The sequence below is a fragment of the Gymnoscopelus braueri genome (assembly GCF_963280865.1).
Source record: "Gymnoscopelus braueri genome assembly, chromosome: 15".
NCBI classification, from domain to species: domain Eukaryota; kingdom Metazoa; phylum Chordata; class Actinopteri; order Myctophiformes; family Myctophidae; genus Gymnoscopelus; species Gymnoscopelus braueri.
This window is the reverse complement of record NC_137620.1, coordinates 36835641-36848140: the sequence shown is the minus strand read 5'-3', so window position 1 is coordinate 36848140 and position 12500 is coordinate 36835641. Positions and strand designations below refer to the sequence as shown.

At 42.8% G+C, this 12500-nt stretch overlaps 1 protein-coding gene across 1 annotated transcript in view; it reads right to left on the bottom strand.

The window, feature by feature from the left end:
• Positions 1-3030: 3030 nt before the first annotated feature.
• The window catches only part of LOC308101500 (FHF complex subunit HOOK-interacting protein 1A-like), a gene marked incomplete at both ends in the record, with an annotated part of 18458 nt that continues 8988 nt past the window's right edge, over positions 3031-12500 (bottom strand). Inside the window, 13 exons of the mRNA XM_080450919.1 lie at positions 3031-3048; positions 3161-3176; positions 5537-5852; positions 6623-6743; positions 7499-7677; positions 8840-9037; positions 9317-9685; positions 9752-9879; positions 10133-10235; positions 10700-10860; positions 11032-11111; positions 11681-11848; positions 12119-12205. Of these exons, the coding sequence (XP_080307045.1) occupies positions 3031-3048; positions 3161-3176; positions 5537-5852; positions 6623-6743; positions 7499-7677; positions 8840-9037; positions 9317-9685; positions 9752-9879; positions 10133-10235; positions 10700-10860; positions 11032-11111; positions 11681-11848; positions 12119-12205 (1944 nt within the window). The remainder of the gene's footprint in view (positions 3049-3160; positions 3177-5536; positions 5853-6622; positions 6744-7498; positions 7678-8839; positions 9038-9316; positions 9686-9751; positions 9880-10132; positions 10236-10699; positions 10861-11031; positions 11112-11680; positions 11849-12118; positions 12206-12500) is intronic.

The window sequence follows — 12500 nt, the reverse complement described above, 5'->3', positions numbered from 1 at the left end:
TGCTCAGACTCTCAGCACAGAGATTCCATGTTCAAATCACAGGTATTTTACATAAAGAAATTCAAAACCATCTAATTCAATTATCTCTCCCTGCTGTAAAGTAGGCTACAGGGCTCTACTCTTGTACAAAAGCCAATGGATGGTTTCTTTTGATTGACCAACTATTGACTTGATTGTTTTGATTCAGTAAAATGTCAGGCATAGAGTTATCCCCCTCAAGGATCCCTGGGGTCCCCGGACCCCACTTTGAGAACCACTGGCCACCACAGAATACAATTTCTCATTAAATCTATTTACTAACTAAACCAATAACCAGCATATATATATGTAGTGTGCTGGCTTGGGTTGCTCATTTGGCATTTGAATCATACTCTGTTAATACTGGGCTCACTAGCTCAGTCAGTGTAGGCCTATGATTACACAATGTCAAAAGATAAGTAATAAATAATCAACTAAGTGTTCTTTATAATTTGTTGTATAACTGTTGCGTTGGCATTGATTAAACATTTTCAGGGCTGGATTTTGTCACCTCACTGTAATGACCTTATTTTTGGCATCACAGATACAGAAGATAATACTCTTCATGAGTTACTTAGGCTACAGGTTGGGAAAAGCCATGTAAACACTTAAAAGTTCAATACGAAACCCATAGTTGCACAAATACGGCAATCTGGGAACCCATGTAAAAAAAAGGGGGGGAAACAGCGCCCCCTGTGACGTCGTATGGACGTCCAAAACGGACGCCCAAACGACGTCTGAGTCAGGACCTCAGTCAGTAAGTAAGCTGACTGAGTGAGGTCCGACTCGGACGTCGTTTGGACGTCCGTTAAGGACGTCCATACGACGTCGCAGGGGGCGCTGTTTCCCCTTTTTTGCTGTGTTTTTGCAACTAGTGAGGTCCGACTCAGACGGCGTATGCACGGCGTATGGACGTAACGTTGTATGGACGTCATATGGTTGTGCGCACAGTGGGGGTAGTGCGTTGCAAAATGCATAAAGAAATAGTTGAATATATTCCTTCACTTCAATAAATCAAATATGATTGTAATTAACTAACTAACTACCATAAAGAACATAATGTAAAGCAGGCTAACATAATTAGCTGGTATTATCATTATTATTATTATTATTATTATTATTATTATTATTATTATTATTATTATTATTATTATTATTATTATTATTATTATTATTATTATTATTATTATTATTATTCATGAGTCACATGACTATCAAGTATATTGGTCTCATGTTGACATTTGCTCAATTAGTGCATTTCCCCCCCACTGATATAATAATAGTATTCTGTATTTTGTGTATAGTGTAGTGTAGTACAGTGGTTCTCAAACTTTTTTATTTTTTAATATATATTATCAAGGAACCCCGAATTAATGTATTTGGCCGAGATTTGTGTTGACTAATTATGGGTCCTGATCCTACCCAAAAGTTATCATCTTGGGGTGCCTGCTGGCCTAGCGGTCCAGGTGCATATCATATATGCTCCAGGTTACCAGCATGTCATGGGTTCGACTCCAGATCCGATCCCGACGACCTTTCTAACGGGAGATCTTTTCCCAAGGGGGGGGGGGGGGGTTCTTGACCACGCTGGGGGTCCCCCTCCAGGACATTAGATGTAATTTCCAGTATTCTGGTGGATTTTGGGCATTTGACACTTTTATCAGGCTTTACTTACATATAAAGTACATTGCTGCTATACGAAAACGTATTGTTACTGCACTGTTTCTTATTTTTATTTTCATTTGTAATAAAATGTCACTGACATCACAAGGTATTCTTCATTTTACGTATGGTCCAGTATATTATTAATTCATATCGGTCACTGTATTCCAGTGGGGCAAGGCACCCTACTGTAAGTCTTAAACAAAATATATAAAACAACCCTAACAGTGGGATAAAATCAATAGAGAGTAATATACTATGCACATGCGTCACTTTTCCACCGGGACATCTGAAATACATTTTACACCCATATCCTCAGACAGATGTAGTGTCTGCTGATGGACACTAGATGGCGTCCAAACAGCAGTTTTTAGTCTTTTTAGTCAGTCTGTCCAAAAAGAGGGTTAAACACTCGTCCATGAGCCAGAGCCCCAAAATTGAGCAATGATTATCGAAAGAGTGGGCAAAACCAAACTTATATTAAATTGTTCATAGGGTCAATACGAGTAAATAAATATATGATAACCTTTCCACAGGAGCAGCTTTTTCATGGTTATCATAAAAATCATAGAGTTATCATAATGAAACTTCCTGAGTTGATTACTTACATGAAGACAATGATTTATCGTATTACAAGTTTTCTAAAATTGTATATTTAAATATGCAAATTAGGCATTAGGAAAATATGCCCAAATTTGCATAACTTTCCAGAATCAACATTAGAACATTGGACAAAGCCAGAGTCAACATACTTATTTCATTTTGTTAAGATGTTGGAGTCAAAGGTTTTTAACGAGGGAATATTCAATATTTGGCTCAATTTTGGGGCTCTGGCTCATGGACTAAATGCCTAATTTGCATATTTAAATATACAATTTCAGAAAACTTGTAATACGATAAATCATTGTCTTCATGTAAGTAATCAACTCAGGAAGTTTCATTATGATAACTCTTTTTTAAATTTTGTAATTTTTTCACCTGTCATGTACGTATGGGGAAAATAACTAAATGTGTGATGACCATGAAAAAGCTGCTCCTGTGGAAAGGTTATCATATATTTATTTACTCGTATTGACCCTATGAACAATTTAATATAGGTTTGGTTTTGCCCACTCTTTCGATAATGAAATCTTGTCTGGCTCATGGACTATCAATCAAACACACCCCAAACACACATACACGAAACGTCTTTTTAAAAGCTGTTTATTTAAGATGTGACGGATGTCAACACAACAATCTGAAGGGAACAACAAAAGCTTCAGTTAAAGTAAGGTGACCGTTATTTAAAATGATTAAGCAACAAAAACAGAACGATTGAACCAAGAATTAAACATGACTAAAATACAATAATTATGGGTCATCAACCAACTGTAATCACAAAGAGACACAAGACACAATTAAGGGAACATCACTGTATAAGGCTATAAATATGATTTGTAATCAAACTGTACAATTTATTCAGTTAAATACAAAAATGTACCAGTCTGGTATTCACACTGTCACAAAATAATATATTTAGAGATTAAGCATCATAAGAATAATCTCATTGCCTTTATATACAAATGATAAATTATCAATACAAATAATCAGTTTTCACACAGGGAAATATGTTTGTCACAGTCAAGTACTGACAGGAGTACTGTACTGTATATCTGTGCTGTCGGGCAGAAACCAGCTATGTCCAAAATATCAACTTCTCAGGAAATTTAGAACAGAACAGAACTTCTTAGAACAGAACAATACTGCCTCATCAAAGTTGATGGTGACTTTATGCATGGTCAGATACTTGAATGTCTCCTTACTTATTGCGAACGCAGCGGAAGGAGGTGCGCCTCCGCGCAAGTGGAGCTTACTATGAAACCGTGCTCGGGTTGTGTGTCTGTGTGCAGTATTGTGTGCACTGCCTGTGTGCAGCCGTGCCCCCATGTGACTCACGCTCTCATTGGCTGCTGACAGATCTCAGAGTGCACTACAGTGTGGCTGAAATCCGAAAGTCTCCCGAAAGCCTGTGCCTGCTGCCCTCCGACATTAGTAGCAACACATGGGCCAGATTTGAGAAAATCAACAAGGCAAAGGGCCATGAAGAACGCAGGAATGTAGACAATGCTCTGATTAAAATGCATAACAGCCTGCAACATGCCTAAACCAAACACATTTCAACAACTACAAAGACAAAAAACATTTTAAAAAATCACACCCAGTGTGAAGTGGGCGGTGTCTTGCTAGCTAATTACAATACTGAATGGAGTCAACCAATCATGTACAAAAGATAAATACATTTATTGAAACACTCTTTATGATGGACGAAACCATAACTTAAAAAAAACAAATTTATGTCTTTTTTTAAGTTATGGTTTCTTATATAGGGCTATGCACATGTGTCATGTGACACTGGCCAATCACAGTCCTGAATAGACTGTGATTGGCCAATCACGGTGCAGGGTTTGTTGTACAAATATCCAAACCTCACTTATAGGGGCGGTTTCACCGCCCAAAAAACAAAAAAAAACACAACAAACAAACATAACAATAAAAAATAAAAAAAAGGGGCTAGCGGTATGGAGCCTTCTTGTGGCGGCCCTGTTCTCACTAATTTAACTGTACCACCCACTTCTCTACAATTGCTCATTCCTTTCTATTCTTCTTATTGTTATTTTCGAGCTGCGTTCGCTTCCCGCGTTCGCGCGTCTTACTTGTATTATCACATTACCCAAATACAGCTCAAGTGGAGTTAGGAGTTTTTTTTACCATTCATGTTTTTAATTCTGTCTGACTTTGTCATTCTAATCAATGATGGAAAAAACAGCAGATAGGTGGTTTGACCGACAGTTTGAGGATACCATGGAGTTAGGAGGTTTAGTCTTTAAGCACTTTTTAATACTTTTCATTGGTTCAATATTTGTAAAACCCACACTCAGACGTAGAGGGTGTTCAGTAGCACTGATTAAAAAATGGAGATAGCTGGTTTCTGTCCGACAGCGACACTAGTATGGTATGTATGAATGATATACTACATTATAAAATACAACATATTAATAAAAAATGGCTCACAAGGCCACTGTGGGCTGATGGCTAGATAATGATTCTATGGTGACAGCCCAGAACAGAAATCTCACGAGTTCAATTCCCAAGACAGCTAGTTTATCTATCCTGGCAATGTTTCTTTGCCACAGTACCTCTAGTACTGCTGGTTTTATATCCTACCAGGACCTCTAGTACTGATGGTTTTATATCCTACCAGGACCTCATGTACTGCTGGCACTGACAGATCTAACCTGTCAGTGATTACACCAGGAGAATACCAGGTTAACCACTTAAACCCTCGATATAGGGCATAGCAGTGGCAGCCATTTTCTGGTTCCACTTCAAAATACTCAATGCATTTTTCCCATTGACATTTCCAAAAATATTTATATCAATTCATTTAAGCCTAGAATTAAGCCATCCAGGGTCCTGGTGAATCATGACCATAAAACGTTTGATTCTGTGAAAAAACTTTTTTGAAAACGGCAAAACAAAGGGTATTTATTAAATATAGTATATCATATAATTAAATATAAAATAAAATAAAATCACAGAAAAAAATGTTTTATGGTCATGATTCACCAGGACCCTGGATGGCTTGATTCTAGGCTTAAATGAATTGATATAAATATTTGTGGAAATGTCAATGGGAAAAATGCATTGAGTATTTTGAAGTGGAACCAGAAAATGGCCGCCACTGCTATGCCCTACTGTATACACAGTGAAACGGACCTGAGTTGCAACTGTACTTGTCTGCTCTCGTTTCCTTTTACACCAAATCTCTTTGTCAGAAATAGCTGATCTCCAAGCTCACAACGCGTCGCATTCTGACGCGTCATGAGCTTGGACATCAGCTATTTCTGGTGAACGTTCCCCCCAGAACAGTGAAATCTGGGGTTCAAGCGCTGAGTGGTCCGGTACTACGCTGTGCTCCTGGGCGATGGCCGCCAGCTCCTTCAGGAACTCGGCGTACAGGATGACAGCGAACACTCTGCTCCGGGCCTGGGGGGGGATGGGCGGGCAGGGGGGCAGGTGGGGGGTGATGGGTGGGCAGGGGGGGAAAATGGGGCCATCCGCCTTTCTAGAACCATGTGACGGTATGCCAGGCTCCGCTGTGAAGTCATCACCTGGAGACGACTGGAGCAGCTCTGAGAGAGAGAGAGAGAGAGAGAGAGAGAGAGAGAGAGAGAGAGAGAGAGAGAGAGAGAGAGAGAGAGAGAGAGAGAGAGAGAAATGGGGGAGTTATTAAAAGTTGAAGAGCTACATTATAACTCTCTTTAACATAGTTAAATGCAAATGTATTCTAACTAGCAGGGATTCTCAAAGTGTGGTCCAGGGACCCCCAGGGCTCCTTGAGGGGGCTACAATTAAAATGGACCCTTACATGTCTGTAACTCTAAAGGTCCTTACACACCGGGGCAATTTTTTTCATGCGAATAATAAGTTTTTTTTTAAAACCTTATAAAGTCAATGCAACCTTACATGGAGCGAAAAAGCAAACGAGTCCGAATTTTGCGTATATTCGCATATTCGCCGGTGTGTAACCGCCTTTAGAGCGTACAAATACAACACATTGGACCATTTGGTTCCATTTGTACACTCTCAGAGTAATGGGGGTCTTTGAAATTAAAACATTTGAGAACCACTGGTCAAGAGGAAAAGTCGACTCCATAGATCATGGTACTAAGTCTTAGACCTGAGGCCCATTCTAAAAATGCCTTCTAAATCCATTTCTGAAAAACCTGTGTCGCTATATGTACAGTATGGCTAAAATCTAAAATGACAGATGCTTTCTCTGTTTGAATGGGTTAATGAAAATGTGTGTGCGTGCGTGTGTGCGTTTGTGTGCGTGCATGCGTGTGTGTATGTGTATGTGTATGTGTATGTGTATGTGTATGTGTATATACTGTATATTTACCTCTGATCTTCATGTGCTGGTCTTTAGACAGTAGGAACCTCCATGCCTGAGTGATGACAGCTGGCCATTCTGGTCTGCTGGACACATACTGTTCTATCTGCACACGCACTGAAACCAGCACCTACACACACGCACACACACACACACACACACACACACACACACACACACACACACACACACACACACACACACACACACACACACACACACACACACACACACACACACACACACACACACACACACACACACACACACACACACACACACACACACACACACACACACACACACACACACACACACACACACACACACACACACATTTTGCTTTATCCTTTTTCTTTATTTTTTAAATATATTTTATGCCTTTATTTATAGCTTATAGTGGGGAAGGACAGGAAATGGAGAGAGAAGGGGAGAGACATTCAGTAAAGATCGCCGGGGACGGGACACCAACCCGTGATGCACTGTCAGGCTACATTGGAGCCTATAAGTGCCAAAGTGTTTTATCCTTTTGACCGATAATTATTGTACAAATATATCTTCATGTATGTGCGTTTTTACCTATAAAAACATCAATCGATCAATCAATGTCTGTGTGTTTACCTGGTATAATGTGCAGTGATGTTGAGTTCGTAGTGTGTGTGTGTGTGTGTGTGTGTGTGTGTGTGTGTGTGTGTGTGTGTGTGTGTGTGTGTGTGTGTGTGTGTGTGTGTGTGTGTGTGTGTGTGTGTGTGTGTGTGTGTGTGTGTGTGTGTGTGTGTGTGTGTGTGTGTGTGTGTGTGTGTGTGTGTGTGTGTGTGTGTGCGTGTGTGTGTGTGTGTGCGCGTGCGTGCGTGTGCGTGTGCGTGTGCGTGTGTGTGTGTTTACCTGGTACAGTGTGCGTACGTTGGGCTGGTATTGTGCGTGTGCGTTGAGCAGGAAGTCTTTGAGCAGAGGTTGCGGGTACGACGCCAACTGAGCCAGCAGGCCGGTGAGCAGCAGGTTGACAGAGATGGAGTTCTCTAGAAGGTTCTCCAGACGAGACAACAGAACACTGAGGAACGGGCCTGATGGGAAACAACAACCAATAATGGATTGGAGCAGCGAAAATGAACATGAATGGCTGCATGAAGGAAGGAATGAATGAATAATTACATTTTTGTGTCTGGCTGCCTCAACACAGCCCATCACATAAGGGATTATTCAGACACATTTTAAGGAACTCAGTATTTCCAGTGCCAACATGCTGACACTAACTATAAGTACAGAGTACAGAGACAGTTTAGTAGTCTAATTTTCAGACTAGATAGTGGAGGGCAAGAAAGAGAGAGAGAGAGAGAGAAAAGAATATATGCATGTTCAATGTGGTGTGAACCTAGTAAAAACACTTGAACCCTCCAAATTTAGAAAAACGCGGTCCAAGTACAGAGCTAACTAAGTTTACTGTCTACTCCAAATCTCTATAGCCGATCTACAAGCACACAACGCGCCATGTTGCGACGCGTTGTGAGCTTATAGGTCTGCTGTTTTTGGCTAATGTTTCCGGTGGTTAAGTACCAGGCAACTACAACTACTTTTACACCGCTAACGAGAGACTAGATAAGACAATGGCATTAGAGCTCGGGAAGAGACGGCAAGACAGAGGACAGCACGATGGGAAGATAATTATGTTTCCATCATGTTGAATGGAAAATGTATTTGTCTCATCGGTAACAACTGTGCTCTATTCTGTAAACAAATACCCCTTCCCAGAAACTAATAACCACATAAACATTTGTTATCTTACTTTTTGTGGACAGTAGCTTGTGTTTTAGTGTTTAAAGCACCTCATAAACATAAGACGTCATTAATTAAAAAGTAATTAATTATTAAAGTAATCAAACGTAATGCTTCGCAAAATGGCCCCCGTTCACCCCCAGACCAGGCCCTTCTAGGAACATGGCCCAGTTCTCTTATAGCTCTGTTTGACCACAATGACTAAGCAAACCGTGTCCTGTTGTTTGTACGTGTGTGTGTGTGTGTGTGTGTGTGTGTGTGTGTGTGTGTGTGTGTGTGCGTGCGTGTGTGCGTGTGTGTGTGCGTGTGTGTGTGTGTGTGTGTGTGTGTGTGTGTGTGTGTGTGTGTGTGTGTGTGCGTGTGTGATAAAACACAACCAACCTGTAAATGGAACTCCGACCTTCCTCTCTCTCCTCCTCTCCTCTGCTCCTCTCTCTCCATCATCTCCTCCTCTTCCCTCCTCCCGTTCCCATCCGTCAAAGTCCACTTCCTGCTCTAGCCCCTCCTCTTCCTGTTTCTCTATCAGCGCTCGCACTCGCCCGCGGAAAGCCGCCATGCCGTCGGTGATGTCATCGCCATCCGGCTCCGCCCCCAGTGACATCATAAGCGCCCGGTACTGGGACAGGAAGTTGTCACCGTCGTCGCCGGCTCCTGCCGGCGTCCCGGCAACGGGCGGCGAGTCGACGCCGTTCATCAAGGTGACGGAAGGGTCACATGTCTCACATTCAGCATGACTATTGGCTGTCCTTTGTGTGTGTGTGTTGCGGTGGTGTGTGTGTTGGCTTTGTGTGTGTGTTTCGTGTGTGTTGGTCGTGTTAGTGTGTCCGTTCATGTTAGAATGAAGATTCTCTTCATCCTCTCTCCCTCCCTCCTCTCCTCTCCTCCTTTCCTCTGTCCTTCCCTCTCTCCTCCTTGTTGACATGATGCTACTGATAGCTTCCAGCACTGTCTTCCGCGTCGGTGTCCATTGTCCGTTTGATGCGTTGCTTTGACCCGCTCCCGGCGCGTGGTCCACATTCAAAATGGCCGCCTCGTCGACCAGGTCACGGGTGGAGACGAGGTCGCAGGTGGAGGCCAGGTCGGACAGGAAGTCCGTGTCCTCGCTGTAGGCTCCTCCACTGACCAGCAGGGCGGCGCTGCGACGCATGGCCTGTATGTGGCCAGGGGGCGGGGTCTGGAGACATACGGGAGCGGCCGAATGGTTGTTTTCGTCGTCGACGGCCATGTCGTCCCACTCTAGCTCCACCTCCAGGGCGGAGCCAGACCTCCCCAGGCGGTGGTTGTCCCTGGCGACGGAGTCTGAGCAGAGGGAGGAGGGGGTGGAGGGAGGGGTTTGTGCTTTTCTTCTCCTCTCCTCTCCATCACTCTCTCCGTCCTTCTCTCGTTTCTCTTCGTTGTTTTCACGCTTCTCTTCTCCCTCGTCATCTTCCTCTTCCTCGTCCTGAGACGGTGGGGAGACGCCATCATACGGAGCCGACCACAGGAGACACGCCCTGGACAAGAGACATGCGAGATCAGAACAGAACACCCAGGCTGTTATAGGAACTAATGAAACACTTGACTCGAATAAAACCAAATTAGAAAGACTTTAAACTAACCCAAAGCAGATTAAGGCTAGAAGAGACTAATCTAGACTAAATTGGACTAAGCTAAAACTAAAATAAATTGGAGGAAAACATTATTATGCTAAACTGAACTCGACTAAAACGAGCTTCAATTAAACTATTCTAACTAGTCCATGCTAACCTGTTAGCAGTCGATACAGCCAGTCTTGCGTCCCAGAGGTAATGAAGGTAATTCACATCCATTGGAAACTCAAAACCTTGACTGAAACCAACACTGTCTGCATCTGTTATAGACAGAGAGAGAGAGTGAGAGAGAGAGAGAGAGAGAGAGAGAGAGATACAGAGAGAGACAAATAGACAGAAAGAGACAGAAAAAGAGACAGAAAAAGAGACAGAAAAAGAGACAGAAAAAGAGACAGAAAAAGAGATAGAAAGAGAGAGAGAGACACAGAGAGACAGAGAAAGAGGGAGTTGATTATGCAATCTTGTTGCACTCTCAGAATACAGTAGTGGATGGAAATACACATGATCTATTTTAGAGTTTTGGAAATGTGTTTAAAATATGCACACCATTTGGATGGAAACTTAACCACCGTGAAGTGATGAGGGTTACGGACGATGCCTGTTTGTGTGTGTGTGTGTGTGTGTGTGTGTGTGTGTGTGTGTGTGTGTGTGTGTGTGTGTGTGTGTGTGTGTGTGTGTGTGTGTGTGTGTGTGTGTGTGTGTGTGCGTGCGTGCGTGTTCTCACCTGCTCCTTTGGGCCAGTGTATGTGCTCAGAGTGTGAGTGTGTGTGTGGACACCAGGAGGGCATGAGGAGCAGCAGAGAGGAGGCGCAGGAGGAGTAGACGTCTCTCTGTGTGAGAGAGGAGCGCTCCCTCACACCCAGATGCTCACATGGGATCAGATACCTACACACAAACACAATACACACAATCTAGCATTTTTAGATTCCTAAAATGAATTGTTGCCAGAACAAACAAGCTGCCAGAGATGAGCATTGAGTGTCTGTGCTCCTCCTCCCTGCCTGTGTGCAAGGAGCTGAGTCAGGAAGGGTGTTCATATAGAGATGTTACACTGACCTGAGGATGAGCTGAAGAATGACGTCTTCACAGAACAGACCAATCAGAGTCCTGAATAGAGACAGAGACACTGTACCCAGCTGCGTGCACACGCACACGCACACGCACACACACACACACACACACACACACACACACACACACACACACACACACACAGGTCAAACCAGCAGTAGTCTGAATAGGGCAGGCCGATTAACCCGAAAATATATCAAAACTCATATTTAGAACCAGTAACTTTTCTTTACATTTCTTTTCCTTATACATATCAACAAATCGAAATGAAATATAATATAAATATAATATAATAGATTTTTTATCAGTCTGATTAACCACTAAACACTGTATTATACTTCATTATACAACGGTGGTGTACAAAACTAGTGAAAATAGCAGATCTCCATGCTCACAATGTGTCGCATTGTGAGCTTGTGGATCTGCTATTTTCACTATTTATTTTATATTTATGATCGTTCATTAATCGTAATTGAGGCAAAAGTTTGGAATAATCGCAATAGTTAAGTCAAATCGCTCTAGTCTGGAAGCAACTGTGTGTGTGGGTGTGGGTATGTGTGTGTGTGTGTGTGTGTGTGTGTGTGTGTGTGTGTGTGTGTGTGTGTGTGTGTGTGCGTATGCGTGCATGTGTCACCTGGAAGGGTGTGTTGACCCTGCTGACCAGTGTGTCCAGGATGTGAACGTTGTCGTGCGCGTGCATGAGGATGAAGGACAGGAAGGTGTGCAGCAGAGCAGGCTCAGAGATGCAGCGCAGGAACAGATCCAGGTACGCTGTGGACGTCATCACCTCTTCTACTGTCACCTACACACACGCACACACACACACACACACACACACACACACACACACACACACACGTTTCTTTGAGGCCTCAAACATTTGTGAATATTTCAACGTAACATCTGTGGTCATGAAACACACAATATAAATAATTAACAAAAACAGTTGCAGTACAGAGTTCTGCGGGACTACAGTAGAGGGAAACAGATATGTTTTTTTAGGCCAATTTCCAACAATCTCCATACAGGACAACAGTTCAGTTAATCAGCCAATAGGGACAGGTGTTGTTACCTTGTGCAGAGCAGGGGCCAGGACAGGAACCAGGAAACCATTGTAGATGTAACCTAGCAACTGAGACCTGATGGAGGGATGGGCAACCTGAGAGAGAGAGAGAGAGAGAGAGAGAGAGAGAGAGAGAGAGAGAGAGAGAGAGAGAGAGAGAGAGAGAGAGAGAGAGAGAGAGAGAGAGAAAAAAAGGGGGTATACGGTAAGTGAAGCCATGAGTTAATGTGTATAATATGTATGTGCGTGTGCATGTGCGTGTGTGTGAGTAGAAGAGTCTGACTTCTTCACACAAAGAAGGATGTTTCTCACATTTAACACAAACACACACTCCTCTGTGACCTCTTGCACACAAATTGTCATCCTATGAGTGCTGCTGGGTTTTTTCCCC